The 27,273-nt window shown below is 41.9% G+C and overlaps 1 protein-coding gene across 1 annotated transcript; it reads left to right on the top strand.

The window, feature by feature from the left end:
- Window positions 1-21,090: 21,090 nt before the first annotated feature.
- On the top strand, window positions 21,091-25,032 carry LOC141219524 (cbp/p300-interacting transactivator 3-like). The gene is made up of 2 exons (XM_073666151.1): window positions 21,091-21,241; window positions 22,834-25,032. Exon 2 carries the CDS (start codon window positions 22,837-22,839, stop codon window positions 23,380-23,382), a length of 546 nt encoding a protein of 181 aa, XP_073522252.1. The 5' UTR covers window positions 21,091-21,241; window positions 22,834-22,836; the 3' UTR covers window positions 23,383-25,032.
- The last annotated feature ends 2,241 nt before the right edge of the window (window positions 25,033-27,273 follow it).

Raw genomic sequence — 27,273 nt, 5'->3', positions numbered from 1 at the left:
ACGAAATTAACCCCTTTACAACCCAAGGTGGTTTGCACGTTAATGACCAGGCCAATTTTTACAATTCTGACCACTGTCACTTTATGAGGTAATTACTCTGGAACGCTTCAACGGATCCCCCTGATTCTGAGATTGTTTTTTCGGGACATATTGTACTTCATGATTGTGGTAAAATTTCTTCTATATCATTTGCGTTTATTTGTGAAAAAAACGGAAATTTGGCAAAAATTTTGAAAATTTTGCAATTTTGAAAATTTTAATTTTTATGCCCTTAAATCAGAGAGATATGTCACACAAAATAGTTAATAAATAACATTTCCCACATGTTTACTTTACATCAGCACAATTTTGGAACCAAAATTTTTTTTTGTTATGGAGCTATAAGGGTTAAAAGTTGACCAGCGATTTCTCATTTTTCCAACAAAATTTACAAAAATATTTTTCTAGGGACCACATCACATTTGAAGTCACTTTGAGAGGTCTTTATGACAGAAAATACCCAAAAGTGACACCATTCTAAAAACTGCACCCCTCAAGGTGCTCAAAACCACATTCAAGAACTTTATTAACCCTTCAGGTGCTTCACAGGAATTTTTGGAATGTGGAAGAAAAAAATGAACATTTAACTTTTTTCACAAAAATGTTACTTTAGACCCAATTTTTTTTATTTTCGCAGGGGTTTTTTTCCCACTTTTTCATTTTTACGAATCCATTTGTGAAGCACCTGGGGGTTCCAAGTGCTCACTATGCATCTAGATAGGTGCCTTGGGGGGTCTAGTTTCCAAAATGGGGTCACTTGTGGGGAGCTCCAATGTTTAGGCACACAGGGGCTCTCCAAACTCAACATGGTGTCCGCTAACAATTTGAGCTGATTTTCCATTCAATTTGTTAGCGGACATCATGTCGCGTTTGGAGAGCCCCTGTGTGCCTAAACAGTAGAAACCCACCACAAGTGACCCCATTTTGGAAACTACACCCCTCAAGGATTTTATCAAGGGGTATAGTGAACATTTTGAACCCAGAGGTACGACACAGAATTTGATAACATTAGGTCATCATATTGAATAAGTTGTCATTAGTCTTGAGCGCAAGTGCTCGCTACTTGAGTTTGCATCGGGTACTCAGGTATGCACCATGTACTGCGTGTGCTCGAGTGACATGCTCGAGTCCCTGCCCCGCATGTTTCACGGTTATTAGACACCCAAAAAAAAACATGCAGGGATCGCTCGTGCATGGCAGGCAATCCCCGCAAAGTTTTTTTGGCCGCGATGCATATGGGGCGGATACTCGAGCATGTCACTCAAATACCCACAATACTCAATGCATACCAGAGCACCCGATGCAAACTCAAGTAGCGAGCACTTGCGCTAAACACTAGTCGCCATATCGTCATCTTTTTTTCTTACTTTTGAAAAAAATCCCAACCCCAGCCCTAACCCTAGCACAACCCTAACCCTAGCACAACCCTAACCCGAGAGTTTATTTTTTACGCCGTTCCTCATGCAGTATAAGTGATTAGACGACTTTATTCTTCGGGTTGGTGCGATTACAGTGATACCAGAATCATATGGGGTTTTTATGATTGACAGCTGTCACACACTAAAAGACGCATTTTTTGTAAAATCTATTTTTTGCATCGCCATATTTTGAAAGCTATAATTTTTCCATATTTTGGCAGACAGAATCATGTGATGGCTTGTTTTTTGTGGGATGAGTTGACGTTTTTATTGGTGCCATTTTCAGGCACGTGACATTTTTTGATCGCTTTCTATTCCGATTTTTGGGAGGCAGAATAAACAAAAAACAACAATTCAGGAATTGTTTTTTTTTTTTTTTTTATTCTGTTCCGCGTGTGGTAAAATTGATAAGGTAGCTTTATTCTTTGGGTCAGTATGTTTACAACGGTACCACATTTATATTGTTTTTCTATGTTTTGGCGCTTTTACACAATAAAAGCTATTTTATAGAAAAAAATATTTTTTTGCATTGCTTTATTCTGAGAGCTATAACTTTTTGATTTTTCGGATGATGGAGCGGTATGGTGGCTTGTTTTTTGTGGGACAAGATGACGTTTTCAGCGGTACCATTTTTATTTATATTCGTCTTTTTGATCGCGTGTTATTCCATTTTTTGTTTGGCGGTATGATGATGAAGCATTGTTTTTTGCTTTGTTTTTTATTTATTTTTTTTACCGTGTTCACTGAAGGGGTTAACTAGTGAGACAGTTTTATAGGTCAGGTCGTTCCGGACGCGGCGATACCAAATATGTGTACTTTTATTGTTTGTTTGCTTTTTTTCATAATAATATTTATTGATGGGTACATTATATTTTTATTTTTGGTGGATTAATTTTTTTTTTATATTTTTACAATTTTTTTTTTTTTTTTTTTTCACTTTCTGAGAGTTTTTATACTTTGTCCCACTCTGGGACTTTAACTTTTTTTTATTCTGATCGCCTGCACAGCATAGGGATGGAGCACCATCCCTGTGCCATGCAGGCAGTCAGCGCTGCACAGTGAGAACATTGTGTGGTCGTGCACTGCGCATGACCAAACAATGTTCCTGCTGCCTAGTGACCCGGATGTTGTCATGACGACATCGGGTCGTCATGGCAACACCCGGGAAGCCGCGGCAGACAGCGCTGGAGGCCGGAAGAGGAGGTGAGTATACCGATCACCTCCCCTTGCCACCACAATGCTGCGATCGACTTCGATCGCAGCATTGCGGGGGTTAATGTGCCGGGAGCGGTGCGGGACCGCTCCCTGCACATACTACCGGGTGTCAGCTGTGACAATCAGCTGACACCCGGCGGCGATCGCGCCCGCACAGCCTGCGTGCGCACGCGATCGCGATGACGTACTAATACGGGTCAGGCTCTTAAAGCCCAGGGCACAGACGCGTATTTATACGTCATGGGCTGTAAAGGGGTTAAGGTGCACATTGGCTGAAAGTGACTTCAGGGGTGTATGGCTTTCTTCCACTAATTTAAAGGATTGGTGGATTTCACCCTCCAAATTATTTATATGTGCATGTAGCTCTATCAAAGACAAATCAGCAATACTTTCACATGGCCAGTCTGGTCCTCCACTGAGAAATCAGTGTTTAAATTAATATGCAAATGAGGCCGTAGATCTTGAAGCCTTTGACACTCCACCTCTATTCCCTGCCCAGTGCCTGCTTGACTGACAGCCTCTATGTTATGCAACTTCCAGGATGAGTGTAACACTGGTGGGTGTGGACCCATTGCGTCACAGGCTGGGCTTACTCTGGAGGGGTGTGACAAAGTGTTTATCTTGTCTTCACCAGAGCCCTTGATGGTGAGGATAGGCTGGGCTGCTGATAGACACTAGGTACCACTCCAGAGCAGTTCCAGGTCTGCAGCAGTTGACCAGAGGGCCAGAGAAAGGGGTACAAGTTACAGGAGGAAAGGGGTAAAGACGAGGTCAGATAATCGGGTTCAGGGCAGGCAGTACAGGTTCAGTATACATAGCCAAGGTAAGGAGCGGAGAGGTCAGAATAAATGGTAAATAAACAATCCGGGTCAATAGCAGGAGAGACGTAACAAACATGCACCCACAGGATCCAGAAACAAGCAACTGGGAACAAACAACTGGGCCAGATGTGGTGGGAGAAACTGCCTAATAAACCCACGGCTGCCTAGGGATAGGATGGCGAAGGCAAACTCTGCAGGACACAGCAGGGTTAAATTCCTGCAGAATCCAGTTGCGCCTCCCTATAGCCAGTTGGAGATTCTTTAGGGGCAGAGCTGGCAGCGAACACAAGGCAGCTCTGGAAGATGGTCTGACGCTGGGGAAACACAGTGGTGAATGCAGTGAGTAGGGTGGCACTGAGATGGCGTGCGAGACACTGGTGTGACAAGGAGGCCGCGCTGGGTGGGGAATAGAGCTGGTATGACAGAGGCATCAGATCTACCATAGTTCTTCATCCTCATTTGAAAATCAGTGCGCATAAATGACCACTGCTTCACGCACGTCTATGGAACAGACAGAATGGCTATCTTTATCAGTCCCATTGAAGTGAACCTGGGGATTCCCTGCTGCTAAGTCCACATCTCTGTCTGGAGGTTAAAATTTGAAAAACAGGGAATCCCTTAGACTCCAGTATTCCGTTTAGTGCAATGCCAAATTTGTGTCAACCCAGTGGGCCTACACATCTCTGGTAGGCATTGAGACGTTGTAGACCTAACTGCTTTCTTCCAGAAACTGAGCCAAGTCTGTCCATGGGTTGTGCCTGGTTGCTGCAGCTCAATTCATAGGCACATATGAGGCTGTACATTTTGGTTGAGAAACGCATGGTCAGTCCAGGCATTACAATCCATGTATTGTGTGAGAGTTTGTTTGAACACAGCCTTATAAGCAGGTTGGTCTGCAAAACCAAACACAACCTGTAGACAGTTAAGGCACTGTTTTAGGGGAAAAAAATCAGACTTTTCCCCTATAATTAACAAAATGTGAGCTACCTTCAGCTGATACTATGGGTGCATAGAAGCTTACAGTGCTATTGCATAGCTCCCAAGCGTCCCGGATTCGGCGGGACTGTCCCATCACGTCTCAGCTGTTCCCGGCTTATACTCACCTCTCCAACTTCTTCATTGCTCCAGTAGCTTCTCCTCTGGGGCGGGGCTTCTTCTCCCTGCAAAGTGCATACATTTAATTTAATTTATTAATTTAACTGTTTTTAATACATTTAAAAATGGACTGGTTACGCAGGGAATTTAGTAATACATATACAAATACTGTTGATTGGAGGACATGGGGAACCTGACAAGTTCCCTTTAAATCAATTCCAAGGCTGCAATTAAACCTGAAGAGGTATTATAATCGGGGCCATTTATATATTATTGTAATTAAATGCCATAAATAGTGGGGAAAACAAGTATTTGACACACTGCTGATTTTGCAAGTTTTCTCACCTACAAAGAATGTAGAGGTCTTTAATGTTTATTGTAGGTACACTTCAACTGTGAGAGACAGAATATAAAAATAAAAAAAACAGAAAATCACATTGTATGATTTTTGAAATAATTAAATTGCATTTTATTGCATGAAATAGGTATTTGATCACCTACCAACCAGAAAGTTAATTTTTCTTTAAGAAGCCCTCCTACTCTGCACTCATTACTTGTATTAATTCCACCTGTTTGAACTTGTTACTTGTATAACAGACACCTGTCCACACAATTCAATCAATCACACTCCAACCTTTCCACCACGGCCAAGACCAAAGAGCTGTCTAAGGACACCAGGGACAAAATCGCAGACCTGCACAAGGCTGGGATGGGCTACAGGACAATAGGAAGGCAGCTTGGTGAGAAGGCAACAACTGTTGGCGCAATTATGAGAAAATGGAAGAAACAGAAGATGACTGTCAATCTTCCTCAGTCTGGGGCTCCATGCAAGATCTTGCCACGTGGGGTTAAGATGATTCTGAGAAAGGTCAGGAATCAGCTCAGAACTGCATGGGGGGCACTGATCAATGACCTGAAGAAAGCTGGGACCACAGTCTCAAACATTACCATTAGTAACACACTACGCCATCATGAATTAAAATCCTGCAGTGCACGCAAGGTTCCCCTCCTCACGCCAGCACATGTCCAGGCCCATTTCAAGTTACACAATGACCATCAGCATGATCCAGAGGAGGCATTGGAGAAGGTCATGTGGTCAGATGAGACCAAAAAAAGAACTTTTTGGTATCAACTCCACTCGCCGTGTTTGGAGGAAAAAGAAGGACGAGTACAACCCCAATAACACTGTCCCAACTATGAAGCAAGTGGGGGAAACATCATACTTTGGGGGTGCTTTTCTGCAAAGGGGACAGGATGACTGCACCGTATTGAAGGGAATATGGACGGGGTCATGTATCGTGAGATTTTGGCCAACAACCTCCTTCCCTCAGTAAGAGCATTTAAGATGGGTCGCTGCTGCGTCTTCCAGAATGACAATGGCCCAAAACACACAGCCAGAGCAACTAAGCAATGGCTCCGCAAAAAACATTTCAAGGTCCTGGAGTGGCCTTGCCAATCTTCAGACCTGAACCCAATAAAAAATCTTTGAAGGGAGCTGAAACTCAATGTTACTCAGCGACGGCCCCGGAACTTGAAAGATCTGGAGATGATCTTTATGGAGGAGTGGGCCAAAATCCTTGCTGCAGTGTGTTCAAACTTGGTCAAGAACTACAGGAAATGTCTGACCTCTGTATTTGCAAACAAAGGTTTCCGTACCAAATACACTGCTCAAAAAAATAAAGGGAACACTCAAATAACACATCCTAGATCTGAATGAATGAAATATTCTCATTGAATACTTTGTTCTGTACAAAGTTGAATGTGCTGACAACAAAATCACACAAAAATCATCAATGGAAATCAAATTTATTAACCAATGGAGGCCTGGATTTGGAGTCACCCCCAAAATTAAAGTGGAAAAACACACTGCAGGCTGATCCAACTTTGATGTAATGTACTTAAAACAAGTCAAAATGAGGCTCAGTATTGTGTGTGGCCTCCACGTGCCTGTCTGACCTCCCTACAACACCTGGGCATGTTCCTGATGAGGTTGCGGATGGTCTCCTGTGGGATCTCCTCCCAGACCTGGACTAAAGCATCTGCCAACTCCTGGACAGTCTGTGGTGCAACGTGACATTGGTGGATGGAGCGAGACATTATGTCCCAGATGTGCTCAATCGGATTCAGGTCTGGGGAATGGGCGGGCCAGTCCATAGCTTCAATGCCTTCATCTTGCAGGAACTACTGACACACTCCAGCCACATGAGGTCTGGCATTGTCCTGCATTAGGAAGAACCCAGGGCCAACCGCACCAGCATATGGTTTCACAAGGGGTCTGAGGATCTCATCTCGGGATCTAATGGCAGTCAGGCTACCTCTGGTGAGCACATGGAGGGCTGTGCGGCCCTCCAAAGAAATGCCACCCCACATCATTACTGACCCACTGCCAAACCGGTCATGCTGAAGGATGTTGCACGCAGCTGATCGCTCTCCACGGCATCTCCAGACTCTGTCACATGTGCTCAGTGTGAACCTGCTTTCATCTGTGAAGAGCACAGGGTGCCAGTGGCAACTTTGCCAATCCTGGTGTTCTGTGGCAAATGCCAAGCGTCCTGCACGGTGTTGGGCTGTGAGCACAACCCCCATCTGTGGACATTGGGCCCTCATACCACCCTCATGGAGTCGGTTTCTAACCGTTTGTGCAGACACATGCACATTTGTGGCCTGCTGGAGGTCATTTTGCAGGGCTCTGGCAGTGCTCCCCCTGTTCCTCCTTGCACAAAGGCGGAGGTAGCGGTCCTGCTGCTGGGTTGTTGCCCTCCTACGGCCCCCTCCACATCTCCTGGTGTACTGGCCTGTCTCCTGGTAACACCTCCAGCCTCTGGACACTACGCTGACAGACACAGCAAACCTTCTTGCCACAGCTCGCATTGATGTGCCATCCTGGATGAGCTGCAGTACCTGAGCAACTTCTGTGGGTTGTAGAGTCCCTCTCATGCTACCACGAGTGTGAAAGCACAACCAACATTCAAAAGTGACCAAAACATCAGCCAGAAAGCATTGGTATTGAGATGTGGTCTGTGGTCCCCACCTGCATAACCACTCCTTTATTTAGGGTGTCTTGATAATTGCAAATAATTTCCATCTATTTTCTATTCCATTTGTACAACAGCATGTGAAATTGATTGTCAATCAGTGTTGCTTCCTAAGTGGACAGTTTGATTTCACAGAAGTTTGATTTACTTACAGTTATATTCTGTTGTTTAAGTGTTCCCTTTATTTTTTTGAGCAGTGTATTAAGCTCTGTTTTTCTATTGTATCAAATACTTATTTCATGCAATAAAATGCAAATTAATTATATAAAAATCATACAATGTGATTTTCTGGATTTATTTTTAAGATTCTGCCTCTCCCAATTGAAGTGTACCTACGATAAAAATCACAGACCTCTCCATTCTTTGTAGGTGGGAAAAGTTGCAAAACTGGCAGTGTATATAATACTTATTTTCCCCACTGAATGTCAGACATATGCAAGTGACAGGGCTCCCATCTATCACCAAAATGAGGAGTCATTTTATCGTCTGTTTGCTTTCTAGAAAGTAGGAGACCATGCGACTGTACTTAAAGGGAACCTGTCACCAGAAATAACGCTGTTAAAGTGTAAAATGCGGTTAATCTGCAGGTTAACAGCGTTATTAAGCTGTCGAGCACCTGCATGCAGCTGAATGCAGCAGGTAGAAAATTTAACTTTATTCTACCCGCCAGCATTCGATGTTCAGTCATGGAGGCAGGGGCGGAGTGGGTTCAGTTACCACTCTTGAGAATAAGAGGCCAGTGTAACCGCGCCCCCAGCCCTGACTGACAACCGGCCTTAATGCAGAGCCAGTGTTAGTCAGAGCTGGTGGCACAGTTTCAGTCATGGGGTGGCGCTGGTTCAGTCACTGCTCTGAATATACAGAGCTTCGGCTGTAACCATTTTCTCAAGTGAAATGTCGCCGCAGTTGTTCTTCCCCGTCAGCGTCTCTGCTCTCCTGTTCACTCCATCGTAGGATTCGTAGTGCATGAATGTGCATGGACAGCCCACACCAAAGATCTAACTGTAGCTTGGAAGTTTGGATAAGCCTGCAGTGCAGTTGTTCATAGTGGTGAGTATAATGAATTCAATTTGAAAGTGTTTAATACTGTTATGCGCTTTGCAGAGGGACCCAGGAAGACTGGCGCCAAACCAGCAAAGGCGCAGCCACAGATGCACTTGGCGCAAGCTGCCCAGCTAGGCAAGCCCTTGAGGGCCGGGAATACTCTTCATCCAGCTCCCAGTAAATGGAATGGGGACTTTGGCAAAGCCCTTCCCAGGCCCACTGTCGCAGACAGCTGGCGTCTGGTGACACGGCTAGTGCCTAGTTAAGAACCAGGTGAGTACCTCTGCAAGAACCCCAGGAAGTGAAACCAGAAGAGAAGAGCTAGCCTGCATAGCAGAATGAATACAATTCCACCATTGCTTAGTACCAGACAAAGTAGCATCCAGTGTTGCCTGGCATCCGGGGAAATCAGTGACAGACATGGCGTCCCGTGTCCTCACACATCCTACAAGACCTGACGTGATGCTCGAAAAGATTGGGACAGTCTCCATGCAAGTGTAGTAGCTTTGAATCCAGAATTGGGATAATGGTGGCACCTGCGACTGGAGTAGTGCAGCACCGGACCTGCTCTATTTCCAAGTGGGAGCACAGAACCACGATTCCTAACAAATACAAAGAATTTTCTACTATAAAATTATGGAGAAAATAATTTGGTGTGCCGTTTTTCAATACTATGTACTGTAAGCAGTTAAGGGAAATAACTGCAATACGACTATATTAAGGTGTGAAGCACTAATTACATTGAGCTAGTGTTTTTTGACTCACCTCTCCATGTCGTCAACTTCTTTCTAGAGTGGGGTCAGGAGACACCCATTCTGTTAATATTTTGGGAGCTCCAGAGATGGACACAGTCATAGGTACTTATCCATTCCAGTACTACACTACACCACACTTCTCTCTGGCAAAGAATACACATGTCAGAAGCCAACATAAAAAGACAAGCATGTCTATGACTAGATGACTGGGAGCTGCGCAGCACAGCATCACAAGCCACATTTGGCCTTCGGGCCATAGGTTGTGCACCTCTAGTCTAGGGCATTCCTGAGTTTTATCATTTATCTCTATAGTTTTGAACAGTGAGACTATGGAACTCTCTGCCACATAATGTTGTAAAGGTTGATTCACTACAAAAGTAGTGAATTCCTAGAGTAATATAATATGTATTTATTTCTATTGGCTTATATATCGCCATTAATTCCATAGTGCTTGGAGACAATATTACAGGTTATGGTTACTGGCTTCTGTGATGGGACATTGATCCAGCTAACTAGTCATTGCTAAAGAAGCTGGCTGTTCACAGAGTGCTGTATCCAAGCACATTAATGGAAAGTTGAGTGGAAGGAAAAAGTGTGGTAGAAAAAGGTGCACAAGCAACTGGGATAACCGCAGCCTTGAAAGGATTGTTAAGAAAAGGCCATTCAAAAATTTGGGGGAGATCCACAAGGAGTGGACTGCTGCTGGAGTCATTGCTTCAAGAGCCACCACACACAGACGTATCCAGGACATGGGCTACAAGTGTCGCATTCCTTGTGTCAAGCCACTCATGACCAATAGACAACGCCAGAAGCGTCTTACCTGGGCCAAGGAGAAAAAGACCTGGACTGTTGCTCAGTCGTCCAAGGTGTTGTTTTCAGATTAAAGAAAATTTTGCATTTCATTTGGAAATCAAGGTCCCAGAGTCTGGAGGAAGAGTGGGGAGGCCACAATCCAAGCTGTTTGAGGTCTAGTGTGAAGTTTCCACAATCAGTGATGGTTTGGGGAGCCATGTCATCTGCTGGTGTAGGTCCACTGTGTTTTATCAAGACCAAAGTCAGCGCAGCCGTCTACCAGGAAATTTTAGAGCACTTCATGCTTCCCTCTGCCGACAAGCTTTTTGGAGAAGGAAATTTCATTCTCCAGCAGGACTTGGCACCTGTCCACACTGCCAAAAGTACCAATACCTGGTTTAAAACAACGGTATCACTGTGCTTGATTGGCCAGCAAACTCACCTAACCATAACCCCATACAGAATCTATGGGGTATTGTCAAGAGGAAGATGAGACACCAGACCCAACAATGCAGACGAGCTGAAGGCTGCTATCAAAGCAACCTGGGCTTCCATAACACCTCAGCAGTGCCACAGGCTGATCGCCTCCATGACACGCCGCATTGATGCAGCAATTGATGCAAAATGAGCCCCGTCCAAGTATTGAGGGCATTTACTGAACATACATTTCAGTAGGCCAACATTTCGGATTTTAAAAACATTTTTCAAGCTGTTGTTATAAAGTATTCTAATTTACTGAGATAATGACTTTTGTGTTTTCATTGGCTGTAAGCCATAATCATCAACATTAACAGAAATAAACACTTGAAATTGATCACTGTTTGTAATGACTCTATATAATATATGAGCTTCACTTTTTTGTATTGAAGAACTGAAATAAATTAACTTATTGATGATATTCTAATTTAGTGAGAAGCACCTGTAGTAAGAAAAAAATGTTCAGACAAGATACAGCATGGATGTAGTCTTAACAATATACTGCTTCCAAAAACCGTAAAAAAAAACAACCAATGAAATATGCTTTCCAGTCTATAAGACATCTGTATAAAAATAGATTTAATTCCTTAATAATCCTAATATACATGGGACATGGACATCTCTACTCAAGAACAATGTATCACTTTCATGTATTGTATTTTGGAGTATCCATTGAGCTATTGTTGTTATGTAAAATCAGAATGGTTCCACTTAGATAAAGTAGTTCATTCATAAATTGCATAGGGCTTTTCTATTAGCTTTGACAGCTGCCTGGAGTATGTGTTTTCTCAAGCTGCCCTCAGCAGGCCTTTAGGCATTTAAGTCTAAATGCCAGCTCCTCCTCTTCACACCCCTGAAAGAATAAACACAAAAAAGTATGTGCCCTTTCAGTTGAATTGTGTGATAGCTTCATCCTGGCAAGCAGTATCATTTGTGCCATTACCTATGATCCATTGACTACTTTCCCTAATTCCATATGCCGTATGTGGCAGACTTTAGTCCTTTCCCAATAGTTCAGGAGTAGGATCAAAGAAAATAAGGGAATAATGGGTGATAATGCAAATATTTGGTAAATCGTGTTCCATAAAAGTACATTTTCTTATAATTGGTATTGGGCTACATATGTATCAGTGCAATAACTCAGGCAATCATTCTGACATTCCCAAGAATAGATGGACTTTTAATTTTATAGTTTACTGTTGATTGTCTAGATTACCAGCCACCTCTGTGGTCTATCAGTGGTGTCTGGTCTCCTAGGCTAGAAGCGCAGTACTTACAAGCTCTTTACAACAGATATATATATATATATATATATATATATATATATAATCTGGTAAGCGCTGCTCTGAAGTGGGACAGAATTCTGGATCTGACCCGCTACTGTCCTCTTCCAATGCTACACTACCGTTCAAAAGTTTGGGGTCATTTAGAAATTTCATTATTTTTGAAAGACAAGCACATTTTTTTTCAATGAAGCTAACATTAAATGAATCAGAAATACACTCTATACATTGTTAATGTGATAAATGTGATAAATGACTATTCTAGCTGCAATCGTCTTGTTTTTATTGCAATATCTACATAGGTGTATAGAGGCCCATTTCCAACAACCACCACTTCAGTGTTTTAATGGTACATTGTGTTTTCTAAGTGTGTAAGAAGGCTAATAGATGTTTAGAAAACCCTAGAAAACCCTTGCACAAGTATGTTAGCCCAGCTGAAAACGGTTTGGCTGATTTGAGAAGCTATAAAATTGACCTTCCTTTGAGCTAGTTGAGAATCTGGAGCATTACATTTGTTTGTTCTATGAAACTCTCAAAATGGCCAGATAAAGAGAACTTTCATGTGAAACTTAACAGTCTATTCTTGTTCTTAGAAATGAAAGCTATTCCATGCGAGAAGTTGCCAAGAAACTGAAGATTTCCTACAACGGTGTGTACTACTCCCTTCAGAGGAGAGCACAAACAGGCTCTAACCAGAGTAGAAAGAGAAGTGGGAGGCCCCGATGCACAACTGAGCAACAAGACAAGTACATTAGAGTCTCTAGTTTGAGAAATCGACACCTCACAGCTCCTCAACTGGCAGCTTCATTAAATAGTACACGCAAAACGCCAGTGTTAATGTCTACAGTGAAGAGGCGACTCCGGGATGTTGTCCTTTAGGGTAAAGTGGCAAAGAAAAAGCCATATCTGAGACTGGCTAATAAAAGGAAATGATTAATATGGGCAAAAGAACACAGACATTGGACAGAGGAAGATTGGAAAAAAGTTTTATGGACAGACAAATCAAAGTTTGAGGTGTTTGAATCACACAGAAGAACATTTGTGAGACGCAGAACAACTGAAAAGATGTTGGAAGAGTGCCTGACGCCATCTGTCAAGCATGGTGGAGGTAATGTGATGGTCTGGGGTTGCTTTGGTGCTGGTAAAGTGGGAGATTTGTACAAGGTAAATGGGATTTTGAATAAGGAAGGCTATCACTCCATTTTGCAACGCCATGCCATACCCTGTGGACAGCGCTTGATTGGAGCCAATTTCATCCTACAACAGGACAATGACCCAAAGCACACCTTCAAATTATGCATGAACTATTTAGGGAAGAAGCAGGCAGCTGGTGTTCTATCTGTAATGGAGTGGCCAGCGCAGTCACCAGATCTCAACCCCATTGACCTGTTGTGTGAGCAGCTTGACCGTATGGTAGGCAAAAAGTGCCCATCAAGCCAATCCAACTTGTGGGAGGGGCTTCAGGAAGCATGGGTGAAATTTCTCAAGATTACCTCAGCAAATTAACAGCTAAAATGCCAAAGGTCTGCAATGCTGTAATTGCTGCAAAGGGAGCATTCTGTGACGAAAGCAAAGTTTGAAGAAGAAAATTTTTCTTTCTAATAAAAATCATTATTTCTAACCTTGTCAATGTCTGGACTATATTTTATATTCATTTTGCAACTCATTTGATAAATAAATGTATGAGTTTTCATGGAAAACACAAAATTGTCTGGATGACCCCAAACTTTTGAACGGTAGTGTATGTCTGCAGCATCATAAAGTGAACAGTTTGGGACAGATGCTCAACCATGCCACTAGTCCTAACCGAGAATCCATCAGGAGCGTTCTGCCCCGCAGCAACAAGGATATCGGGAGGCAGGGGAACGGTTCGTTAATGTTCAACAACATCTCCATAAAGCAGCAAATTAAAAAATAGTGAGAAATAGAAACACTCTGCATAATGTAAAATACTACGGTCCATTTACATGACCATTGACGAACGAACTGAATGACATATAGCTATATTCTATAGTTACATATAGAAATAATACCTTTTATTGGAAACACAACTTTTTTCTCTAATACAGCATGCAGCCATGTATAAAACACATTCAACTTTTAGTGTTGCTTTTTTAAACTTTTGAAGCATCTATCTATTTTAGCTGAAAAACATTAATATATGCTTTTGGTTCAAAGATCCCAATAGCAGAAACTAACATGGCCCGACCAGTGGCACTAAACGACCACCATTCGTTAACCTTTACTGATCGGCGGTTGTTTAATAGCCTGTTTACACAGACACAACAGATTAAATGATGGGCACTGAGCGATCTGTAATAGATGGCTTAGTGCACATAGGCTGCCAAGGCTCTCGGCAGTGTGAGTCCTATTTCTACAGGATGTTGCACCGCCGAGGATGATGATTTTTTTGCGCTGTGTAAAAGATGACTTCATCAGATGGACGAGCATTTTGTTCTTTCATTGGATGATTGTCAGTCTGATCACACTGCCATTTACACTGATGTTTTTAAGAACGCTCATTCATGATTATCTGTCAGTGTAAATACACCGTAAGAATGGCTTTATGTTCTCCTCAGCTTACACTGCACACATGGACATTGTATAGAGCTTAGTAGAAGGGTCCTGCCAGCCCTAAGTAATAGTACAGCAGATGTTCTCTTCTCATTATTCGGAGGGCTGAGGCATTATTTCTATTACTCTAGGCACCTACAGGTCCCAAGGGTACAGATGCTATCCATTTGTGCATATAGTGTGTTCAATGCCATGTATGCATTAACTCTTCCCATACAGTATAATCTGATCTCCTTTTGTCAAGGAAATAAGGAGCATGTTCCTGCTCAGCACACAGACCCAGGGCTCAGTCACTGTTTGTTGTCTGTAACAACAAAACGATTGCTTTGTCTTTGCCATGCAATCCACACACCCAGCACTAAAAATAAATGCATATAAACACAAGAGAGCGATGAATCAGATAAGGGTATAATTAAGGATCAGCACATACAGTACATTCCTTTCTTGGAATGCAAAGGATTTATGGTTTGTAAACAGGGCAGACTATATCATAGACTATATCAGATGAAGAACTTACACTGTATAAACATTGTAGATTTAGTCTTTAATTGAACTGATCATAGTAGCTAATCGATGATTTTACTTAAGTCCTTCATACATACTGGAGAAAAATTGGACTGCAGATTTCATTGAGATTAATCAACTATGTTTTGTTTGTGAAGGCCTCCCACCCCTATCCTTTTGTTCTCAGGGGCATTAAGCCACTGTTGGACACCTCTGCCAAACCGAGCTGGCAAGTTTACGGAAAGTCAGACGGTTCAGCCTATAGCCAGTGTGTGGGCACCTTCACTTGGGCTTCAGATTATGTTTAGCTTTGGCTAAAGTAATGAAACATAGGCTAATTCTAGTCATGCATGCTTTTACCTAGTATAAACTATATGCCTATTGTCATGTGCCACCACATACTGTTCTGTAATGCCATTGAGATAAAAGTGTCCCACTGGGATTTGCATCAGGACACAACTGTTCTTGCCCTCTGGCCATCTAGACATGTTTGTTTTTTGTCACCATTGAGCTTAAATAGGCCAAACAACTTAGAATTCAGTTTTTGGAAACATTTGTCTTCCACTCTAGGGATGTAAGAGCATTGCTATTTTTTTAAACTCTCTTTTGTTCTCTTGGGTTTGACAGGTGTAGGAGGTGTCACTCAGCCAATCACCCCTTTCCTTCATATATACAGTACACAGCATACAACACTGTACATGAAAGCTATTTTCCATATGTAAGAAAATTGTAATATAACATAACAAATTAACCAGTGTGGTAAAAACTCCAGTGCTGCTCATCATTATTGGCACTCCTTTATTTTTTTCATAGACTGTACAATATCTTCAGAAATAAATGGAAAGGTATCAAAGTTATATCCTCAGGATTTTTTAATTAGCGGTCCAAAGTAATAGAACAATAAAACATTGTTTTTCAACTTCCATGTTGCAATTTCAAAGAAATAAACAGAATAAACAGCATGTGAAGCAATAAAGGCACCCCTAGTTAATACTTGGTTGTACACTCATTGGCATTGCTGACAGCCTCCAAACGTTTCTTGCAGCCATCTAAAGGCTTGTTATTTGTAGTTTGTTCAAGCTCTTGAATGTTTGCAGGGTTCTTTTTCCCATTGGCAGATTTCAGCTCACCCCAAAGATTTTCAATGGGACTGCGGTCAGGACTCATTGCTGGCCATTTTACAAGTCCATTTTTTCTTTATCAACAATTCCTGTGTACTTTTGGATGTGTGCTTTGGGTCATTTTCTTGCTGGAGGACCCATGATCTTCGACTCATACCAAGTTTTCTTACAACGGGTAGGACATTTCTCTCTAAAATCTCTTGATTATTCTGAGATTTCATGATTCTTGTGATGCGGTCAAGGCCTCCAGTACAAGACGCAGCAAAGCAAACCCACAGCATTATGGATCCTCCACCATGCTTAACTGTTGGTAAGGTTTTCTTTTCCTTATAAGCTTCATTGCGCCGTCTGTAAACCAACTGTTGCTTTGCATTGCCAAAAAGCTCTATTTTTGTTTCACCTGTCCACAGAACATTTTCCCAGAAGGATTGTGGTTTATCAAGGTACTCTTTGGCAAAGATCAGTCGTTCCTTTTTATGTCTTTTCTTCAGCAATGGTTTCTTCCTTGGCCTTCGCCCATAAAGCTCTGCTTGGTTTAGTGTGCGGCATATGGTACTTGTTGAGACCATATCCCCAGACTGTTCCAGGCTGGCCTTCAGGTCTTTGGATGTTTGACGTGGTGTTTTTTCCATCATTCACACCAACCTTCGAAGACATGTCTTGTCAATTTTCCTCTTTCCCCGATATCCAAGGAGGTTCTTGACTGTTCCATGCTTGGCAAACTAAATAACTTTGCGTACTAATGAAACTGGGATACCAAGGTCTTTGGAGATCGCCCTTTGGAACTCTTCTGTTTGCTAATAATAGCAGTTCTGATGTCCTCAGACAGCTCCTTTGTCTTTACCATTGTGACAAAGGAACAGGGCCTACCATGTGGCTTTTTAAAACACTGAAGTCATCATTCATTGACTAATTCATGTCACATGGGCACCGACAATTAATCACAGGTGAATCTCTTTTGTGATTTGCCACAGGTGAGTCAAAATGTGTTTCCATACTAAATTAATGTAAGGGGTGCCAATACCAGTGACACAGCACGCTTTAAGTTTTTCTATTTTTCCCTCCCATTGTTTTTTGTTTTGAATTATTGTTTATCATTTGCTCTTTTGTGTTTAACAAGAGGGGTCTATACAAAAAAAACTGTTTCACTTGATTTATTTGTTTTCAGGAGATATTCCGCATTATGTACTTAAACTTCATGGGTGCCAATAACGATGACCAGGACTGTAAGACTACTACAGTTAAAGGATTGTTTGTCTGCTGTGTCTAGCATCATGTCCTCCCTCTATCTTAAACTGAGTCTCTCCAAAACTGAACTTCTTGTGTTTCTCCCCTCTACTAACCTAACTCTACCTAACATCAAAATTACCTTGGATGGTTCAACCATAACTCCCAAGCAGCACGCCCGCTGCCTTGGGGTCATATTCGACACTAACCTTTCCTTTACTCCCTATATCCAATCACGCACTCGCTCTTGTCACCTGCATCTTAAAAACATCTCCAGAATCTGATCTTTTCTCACTTTTGAAACTGCTAAAACTCTTACTGTCGCTCTTATTCACTCTCGTCTGGACTACTGCAACTCTCTTCTGATCGGTCTCCCTCTTACCAAAATTTCCCCTCTCCAATCTGTCCTGAATGAGGCAGCCAGGGTCGTATTTCTGTCCAGCCACTTCACCGATGCCTCCACCTTGTGCCAGTCATTACACTGGTTACCCATTCGCTACAGGGTCCAATATAAACTCATTGCTCTCACCCACAAAGCTCTCCACAGTTCTGCACCACCTTATATCTCCTCTTTCATCTCAGTCTATCATCCTACACGTGCCCCTCCGTTCCACAAATGACTTAAGACTAACATCCCCCATAATCCGAACCTCGCACCTCCGTCTCCAAGACTTCTCTCGTGCTGCGCCAGTTCTCTGGAATGCTCTACTCCAGACTAACCGATTGATGCCTAGCCCCGATGTCTTCAAGCGCGCTTTAAAAAAACATCTCTTTAAACAAGTCTACCACCTCAAATACCCAGTAAACTAACTTTCCCCTGTTCCCTCGTAAATACTATTCAGAATCTGCCTCCTACTGTTCATCTGTCTCTACACCCTCCATGCACACGATAACTGCACTCGGTAATTGAGTATTGCACTTGAACATACAGGCTGATGACCGAATCATACAGCTTTATATGATAATCCCGACTTATTATAATTGCCTGACCTGAAATAACAAGCACTTTCCACCTATTGTGTCCCCCCATTTCCTTGTAGAATGTAAGCTTGCAAGCAGGGACCTCACTCCTGATGTAACTGTTAAACTGTCTCACCTTGTATTGAATTTATTGTTTGTACATGTCCCCGCTTAATTGTAAAGTGCTGCGGAATATGTTGGCGCTATATAAATAAAAATTATTATTATTATTATTATTATTATTAAATAAAAATTATTATTATTATTATTATTATTATTATTATTATTATTAAGGATTGTTTCATTATCCTGGCTTCCTGCTTGGTGGGGGCAGGTAGTCCGCCCTTGCTTGTATCACAGTTTGTTACCGATGGCATTGTTATGTCACTGGCCTGAATTGTGCGCTATCTGATACAGAAAACTGACAGCTTTTCCTTTGCAGCACTGGGGGAGCAAAGTATCACTGAAGCTGGCCAGGATCGGGAGCTAAAAGTATGCTTCAGCAATCCCTGACAGCTTCAGAGCAGCACTTAGAGCCTCTAATGGAAAGAGCACAGCACATGTTCGCGAACTACTAAAAGTCTGCAGCGTTGGCAATAACCTAGGCAACGAACAGCAAACAATAAAATAAAAAATCCCACCATTTACTCTGTTAGCAAGTAAGTTGCAATTGGTGTTTTTTCAAGCACTTTGCAATCCTAACCATTAGTGATGAGCGCAAGTGCTCGCTACTCGAGTTCGCTGAGGGTGCTTGGTACGCACTGAGTAGTGTGGCTGCTCGAGTGAGATGTTCGCGGCCGCATGTTTCGCAGTTGTTAGTCAGTCACAAATCATGCGGGATTCTCTGACAAACATGGGCAATCCTAAAGTTTTGTCTAACAGGTGCGAAACAAGTGGCCGCGGGGAAGAGAACATCCACTTGAACACCCACGATACTCGGTACATACCCGAGCACCCTAGGCAAACTCACTAGTAACCATTAAAGAACATGAGGATAACTCTTTAAAGGGAACCTGACAGATGATACATGCTGTCCAAACATTGGCTATGCGATTACAGCCATGTATGTTTGACTCTGAAACACTGCAGCATTTCAGAGAAAAACACACTTTTAATATCGGCTGAGGGCCGAGCCGCACTGTGCACTAGTCGTACAGGCTTCTCCCCGTCTCCAGTGGCTTCTCCCAGTCGGCTGAAAGTGACTGACAACTCTCTGCCTATACGCGCGTCATCACCAGCAGCTACTAACGAAAAGTATGTTTTTTTCTGAAACACCGCAGCATTTCAGAGTCCAACCAACATGGCCAAGATACTACAGCCATAATCTGATACATGCTGCCTATGGTTTGGGCAACATATATCATCTGTCAGGTTCCCTTTAATCAGGCAGATTAGTAGCATTCCTTCAAAAACATTAGTTCACGGGATAAGATATTGATCAACTCTGCCCGAATGCTGTTCCCATGTTCCTTTCCGAGTTGTCTATATAGCATATTATTTTTTGCATGTGCCTTATAGTTAGAACTGATAGAGTCCCATTGTAAAAAAGAAAAAGGCATATACCGTATTTTGCGGATTAGAAAATGCACTCCTCTCCCCCAAATTTGGGAGGAAAAAGGTGGTGCGTCTTATAATGCGAACTTACAGTATTTTATCTGGGGAGCGACGACGGATCGGGGTCCCAGATACAGAAGGTTGGTGGTGGCTGCAGTGGTAGCGAGGCGATGCTGCGGGCCCTGTCCTCAGAAGAAGTGTCGCTGATGCAAGGCTCATCTCTCGAGATCTCGATCTGTGCATGCTCCGGCAGCCATTTTGCCAAAGCTCAGCGCAGAGCTATGTACGGCATATGGAACCTCGTCTCAGCTCACCGCCGACTTCTGAGGACAGGGCCGCAGCATCGCCCCGCCACCACGGGGGACGCAGCATCGCCCCGCCACCACCACCACCACCACCGCCTTGAATCAGCGACACTTCCTCTGAGGACAGGGCCGCAGCACCATCGTCTTGAATCAGCAACACTTCTTTTGAGAATGAGGCCCGCAGCATTGCCCGATTCCTACCGCAGCCACCTCCGCCGCCAATCTCCGGGATGTGTAACCCCAGCTCCACCACCGCTGCCCCCCAGGTAAAAAGGATTTGGGGTGCGTGTTATAATCCGGTGCGTCTTATAATCCACAAAATACGGTATTTAACATACATATTTTTAATGGATACCATTGGATAATGTACTAGACTGTTTGATCTACTTTTTTAGCAGCACTGACGTATCCCGACCAGGTCCCACTTTTGGATTCTGACAAGTTTAGTGTGTACACGGGGAGCTTTTCCAGTATACAAACCAAACATACATTAGTCGTGATACTTTGATATCATTTATTTATGGTGCCTCATGTTTACAGTGTATAAAGGCAATTCAGCATACACGTGAGTGCACGCAGGAACGCTAAGACACAGAAAAGCCGGAATACATCAAGTAAGACAGACTGGTTCATAGGAGCTTACAATCTATAAGGAGTAAATTATGTCCAAGGCTCACCATCAATATCATTGTTATTTTTGCCTTGTTCTATAAAGACATTGTGTAAACGCTGACTGTCGTTTACCATAGGGCACCTTGCCTCAGTGGCATAACCGTCTGATAGGCAGCAGTTCATGGAGTCCAACAACACATGGGCCGGGCTACAGCTAAAGTGGCTAGAGGCCAACCTATCATGGGCGAGGAGCGTGCCTGATTAGCCACCACCTCCCTGTATTCCTCCAGAAAGTCCTATTTAGCAATGCACACTGGGGTAGGAAGTAGTCTGGAGGACTGCTCAGGGTTCCTGGCATTTACACACTGATTGGATTTATAAAGGAAGGATCTAGGGAGCTTCAGCTTTGGGTGAGTGCAGTAACCCTCTTCTTATATTTAGGCTGCTAGAATCACAGTTGCACTTTTTGAGTTTTTCTTTAAGCAAACACAGGCGTGGACAGAAAAGAATGGTGATGTATCAATCTTTCCTTTATTCTTTTTTTCTAATTTGTTTTTTTTGCCACAAACTTGCACGTGTAATTTCATCCCTAGTCTCTGCATACTCCGTCTTATTATATTATAGTATTACTGTTACATAGCATGTGTTTGCTATTTATATTGTGCTGACATGTATAACAACACGCTATACTCAATGTGCTCAAACTAAACCCTAAGATAATCCTAAAACTCACATGAACGCTGCAGAAAAAGAAAAATTAACAAAATGAAACACAAAACAGTAAGTGGAGTCATATTCCTTTGTTCAGATACCCGAGCAATTCTGTGACTTGTTAAGGGTTAAACTTTTTCTGTTGAAACGCTTTTGTTTTCATTGTTAAATCCCCTATGACTTTAAAACACATTCAGATGGGTGTGAAAAGGGACACTCAATCCTATTAGAGCCTGGCTTGTGGCTACATATGGATGCACTTGGCTTTATAGTGTTATGAATGCTTTTCATCATTATCACAAAGGCATGGACAATAATAATGTGCCCCAATATATTACATTAGAAAGCTCTATAGCATCAACTTGTGTAATCCTGCATTGTAAATGACTTTATAACAAAGAACAAACCCTGTGCCATGGCAGAAGAGACTAGTAGTTTAAAGCCAAAGTCCTATAAATTTGTATTTACATAATATAATACTATATGGACATAATATTACTGAATAATACAATCTTGTGACAGTCGTATCAGCGTCTTCTTTATATCAGTCCTTTCCTTAGATTGCTAACCACAAACACACAAGGGAGCGTTTCATAAGATTATGGATCGACCTTCTAACATCAAACTATAGAATTAGATCAGTATGCTAAGAAGAAATACTTGGAAATAAAGAGAATCAAAGGCCGCCCTTACTTCTCACGCCCTTGTACTTAGCTGGGTATATTGAACTATGCATTTTTGCTGGGGTTTGTACTTAATGAGGGAGGTCACTTCTTGTTTCCTAACATTCATATTTGCATGAATTGTTGCTTCAGAGGCTAAATGCAATGTTTCGCAATGCTCATACACACTAGACCAGAATAGAGCATAAAGCCCTTATATTTAGGATTTGTGATGCAAGATATCTAGGAAACTAATGCGGTATACTTATAAAGCTATATATAAAAATGTAGGAATTACATACAAACATGAGGAAGCGTGATCTGGAAGTTCACTATTGATTAATGGAAGCAATCTTATAAATCGGGCAGGTTGCACCTAGTTTGGTGTGTCTGCCTTTTACCCATTAGGGTCTATGCTAAAGTAATAAACTGAGGAGTAATGTCTGGACTTGGGGGCTTGTCGTCATGTACAATCCGCGTGCTGTTAGAGTAGCTTACGGCGGGCACCATTTCAATATCGGCTGTAAAGCCAAGCAAAGGACATTCTGCTTGGATTTAAACATATTTATTGTAAATGTAAATAAATATTACATTATCGTAAAAATAACGATTTACCCTTTTCCTAACAGGGAATGGCAGACCCAATGATGATGCAAACCATGCAAAACGGACACCCTAGTTATAGGATGAACATGAACGGTATGCAGTCTCAGTCACATCCTCATCCAGCTAGAGGCATGCCTTCACTACCAATGATGCAATATGGAGTTGTTCATCCAGATGGAAATATGAGGGCACGGATGAATATGCACCAGCATATGGCTAGCTCTATGATGTACCCAGGACAAGCTCAGTCCTGTATGGGAACCCAGCAACTAATGGCTACAATGCATCTTCAAAAACTCAACACTCAGTACCAGGGACATCCTATGATGACTAATAATGGACTTGTACAGGGACTACCACCTTACAAAATGGCTCCAAGTCATCACCAAAACATGCCTACCTTAAATGTGACGGACGCTGACCTCATTGATGAGGATGTATTAACATCTCTGGTGCTGGAGTTAGGTTTGGATAGAATTGAAGAGCTACCTGAACTATACTTGGGGCACAATGAGATGGATTTCATTTTGGACTTTGTAGGCAAGCAGCAGGTTGGCACAATAACCTGCTGATGGACAACTTGGTAACAAGACAACTGTGAAACTCCGCGGCACTGTACATGGCTTCCAGTGGTCCTACTTATAACAACCCTTCACCACTGCCCTCCCCTCTAAACAGGCTTTGGTAAAATAAGGCTGTTTGAACTAGATTATAATCATGAGAGATACTGTTCAATAATCACATTTGTAATTGAAGGATTCAAGAAATAATATATGGAAAATATTACCATAATGCATTTAACTTCAAACTATGCACTGAACCATGGCCACCAGTTTCATATTGATCATCAATAACAATTTTAATCAATAGCAATAGTTCTGTTTACATGTGATAATTCCACTGATTCCATGTCACTGTACTTGGGAGGGTTTACATTTTCTTTGTATGTACAATCAGTTTTCCATATGATAAAACACACTTCTTGATTTACATGGGACAAACAATTATTGTTACAATTCGCTCCTGATTTGCACTATCCTGCTAAAGGCTTATTACTTGACTGTCACCAGAGCTGACCTATTAAGGTGGTCTAAACCTTTGTAGATCAGGTTCACACAGTGCAGTTTTTGATGTATTGTCTTTTATCCAAAGCTAGGAGGCGATCCTAAAGAGAAGAAAACTAACTGCTTGTTTTGTATCATAATTTGCAATGAATGAGCTGTACGGCGGCGGTGATGTCAGGCGTTCCAGACTTACTGTGAGATCTCTTTGTAATGATACCATTATAGACACAAAGACTGAACGTACTGGGGTCACTATCTGTATACAGCCAGCAATGGCTTATTCGTGTCTGTTCAGGCATCAACCCAATGGCAATGTCAGACAAGTTTAGAGAATTGGAAATAAAAGTTTGCACTATACAGTTGAGCAAGTCATGTTTGTGGAAATAATAGTAACTTATTCCATTACAGGAACTGGCTGTGAATCAGGGTGATAAGCACAATTGGGTAGTCACATTGAATGCTGCAGATAAAAGATATACAGTGACACTGCATTTATGGATTTAAACAATTAAGGTTAGATCTGAACAGACTAAACTTTATCTCTACATAATACAGCCTTACTGAAATTCTGCTTCTCTTTAAAGGGACTTTTTCATTAAAACAGCTCCTATTATCCCTACTAAGCATGAAGATGTCATAGAAGGGGACTTGGGACTTTGCCTTTAAGAGCAACCACCACTTTGGAGGATACAGCCGTCCACATGTTACACAGTCAGCTGTTCATTTGAAGGGAATCCATGTCATACTCTGTACAGGTAGACACAGCTAATCCCTAAAGGTTTGGCTTCTGTGTTTAAAGGGGTTGTCTTCATAATATAACTCCTATAAGAAGAACTAGCAAAAGGAAATATTAGTAAGAGAAAAACAACATATCATACATTGGGTTTCTAGATCTACTCAAGTGGTTTAACGCTTCCTTCCTGCTTGCTGGTGATTTATGACCATGAAATAAAAACAATATTGCAGATTTTCTTTAACTGTAGATGCACAAAATGTATTCTTGTATGTTTCCTGATGCTCACACAATCTTGAGGGCTGGTCCTCTTCTATGTTGAAATAGACAATAATATTACAGGAATTTGTTCTTGGATTAATGACACAAATGTAATATAAATGAAATAAAATAATCATCTTGTGGCTTTTCAAACAAAGAAATAAGATGGAATTCTTTACTATTTCCGGAAAAAAGAAAGACCAGTCATCTGTGCATCTCAAAGACACCGTAATTGTAAGGAATTTGAGAATAAAACAACCATCAGATACCTTGGGCCTATGAGAGGAAATGTATACACGCCCCCTAGAGTATGCTAGTGGAATAACACCAGAAATGGCTCAGGCTGATCGCTAATTGTCCTGCATCACCTTTCCTCGCAGATTTTTTATGCCAATTTGTGCTACAAAGTGTGGGCCAAAAAGTCACACAGAATTCTGCACTGTCCTGTCTGTGATCATCGGTATCACAATGTGGCAATTCATTTACAAAGTTCTTTTTACCTATATGTATAGAACATTGAGAGAAACAGATGAAAAGCTAGTCAATATGCGACCCAGGCATGCAAATTGCACACTTGCAGTCACATGACCACCCATTATCGCTGGAAGTAGAAGGGGATCCTGACAGTGTGCACATTACACACTGTGAGGATTCAGCAATCTGCAGTCTCAGACAGTTTTCTTGAGCACTTTAAAAGGATCTCCCCCCACTTTGATACTGATGTCCTTATTCAATAACAGGAGCTGATCTGCAGTCGAGTGTGACTGAGAGGTGGTGTTCTGCTCTGTACACTGTTTATATCAAACTTTCAGCATTGCACACTGCTGATTGGTGGAAAACCCCTTTAATATTAAGTAACATTGAAGTTTTTTCTCTGGCTGCAGCAATCCCTTGCTGCAACGTAATTAGCTAGTTATTTCTACTAATATTAACATCATATTACATTTAGGAGACCAATGAAATCAATTGGGCAATATTTTTAATTTTGGCACAGACTTCCACAATAGATGGTGAGGTCCAGGTATCACCTTGGTCTGTCGGGTGAGGCCCAACTACAAAAGGTTTGAGAAGCCCTGCTATTATGTGTGTGGGGAGCTCCTGACGATTTTGAGGGAAAGGAGGATGGGGATGTTGAATTTCAATTTGCACTTTTTCTTCTCTGCTGCCGCCAAAAATACGTGTCGGTGGCCTATTTCCTATTAAAACTGCCTGCACGTGGCGGTCATCCGAAATAGCGTTGGGCAGACAGCTATTTAAAGTGTTTGGGTATCTTAATTTATTGGTCAAAAAATGCTGAAAATAAAGAATCACAATAAAAGAAAAACAAATACAGCTCCAAGTGGTACTAGTCTAATCTGTGCGGTAATATGTACGGTGATTGCAATGTTATTTACAAGAACAGAAATGTACTGTAGGTAGAACGGTATTTCTCACATGGGAATGGAGAGACTGTAAGGCCTCATTCAGACATCTGATTTTTACATACGAGTACCTATGACATTCTATGGTGCCATTCACATGTCTGATTTTTTTCCTTGGACTGAGTGGTCCACGGAAAATATCAGAGACGTTCGATTTTGATCCGAGGTCGGTTCAAAATCAGCAATGCAAGTCAATGTGTCCGTGAAAAAAATCAGACTGCATTCGAATGACATCCGAGTGCGGTCCGATTTTCACGGACTGTCAGAATGGAGAATGTGGAAAAAATGTTTCATTTCTCCACATACAAGAAAATCAGATGACACTCGGACCATACTCTGATCAAACTCTGATCAGAATAATCAATCTAATTTTCTCATATATGGAAGAAAATCAGACGTCTCAATGAGGTCTTAGATTACAGCAATCTGCAGCCTTTGCCCTGTGCCCATAGGCAGGGATGGGCATCAGACAATTTATATTTTGTCCACCAGAGTGATGGACCAGTTTGGATGTGAAGCAAAACGTCTATTTTTTACTGTAACATGGACAAGCTCAGCCCCCAATGCTGATGTCAGGGCTCCGCAGCCCCCTCATACATACCATATAAGGCTGGAAGAAGATGAGCTGGTCTCCAAGGATGTGTCATCTATAAGGGCATGTTGCAGCAAGTGCTGACACAGCACTTAGTGAAATGTTCACAATTTCATGGAATGCTTGGGCTTTTCAATAGCACTGCTTTCTGTATTTGCTATACCACTTTTATTAAATATGTTTTTGATCTTTACCACATAAGCAAACAAAATGATAAAACAATGGAGTTCATGCATGGTTAAACACTATAGTGAGTAGTAAAAAAAATATGCCATCAGAACAGGATTTTATCTGTTCACTAAAAAATATATATATGTGCAGCACAGTGACTTAGTGGTTGGCTTTGTTACCTTGCAGTGCCGGTGTCCTTGTCCTTGGTTCTCTGCTTTCCT

Source organism: Phyllobates terribilis, unplaced genomic scaffold, assembly GCF_046119375.1.
Source record: "Phyllobates terribilis strain yellow unplaced genomic scaffold, ASM4611937v1 Scaffold_2__4_contigs__length_985480577, whole genome shotgun sequence".
Taxonomy (NCBI): domain Eukaryota; kingdom Metazoa; phylum Chordata; class Amphibia; order Anura; family Dendrobatidae; genus Phyllobates; species Phyllobates terribilis.
This window is presented reverse-complemented; position numbering and strand designations above follow the sequence as displayed.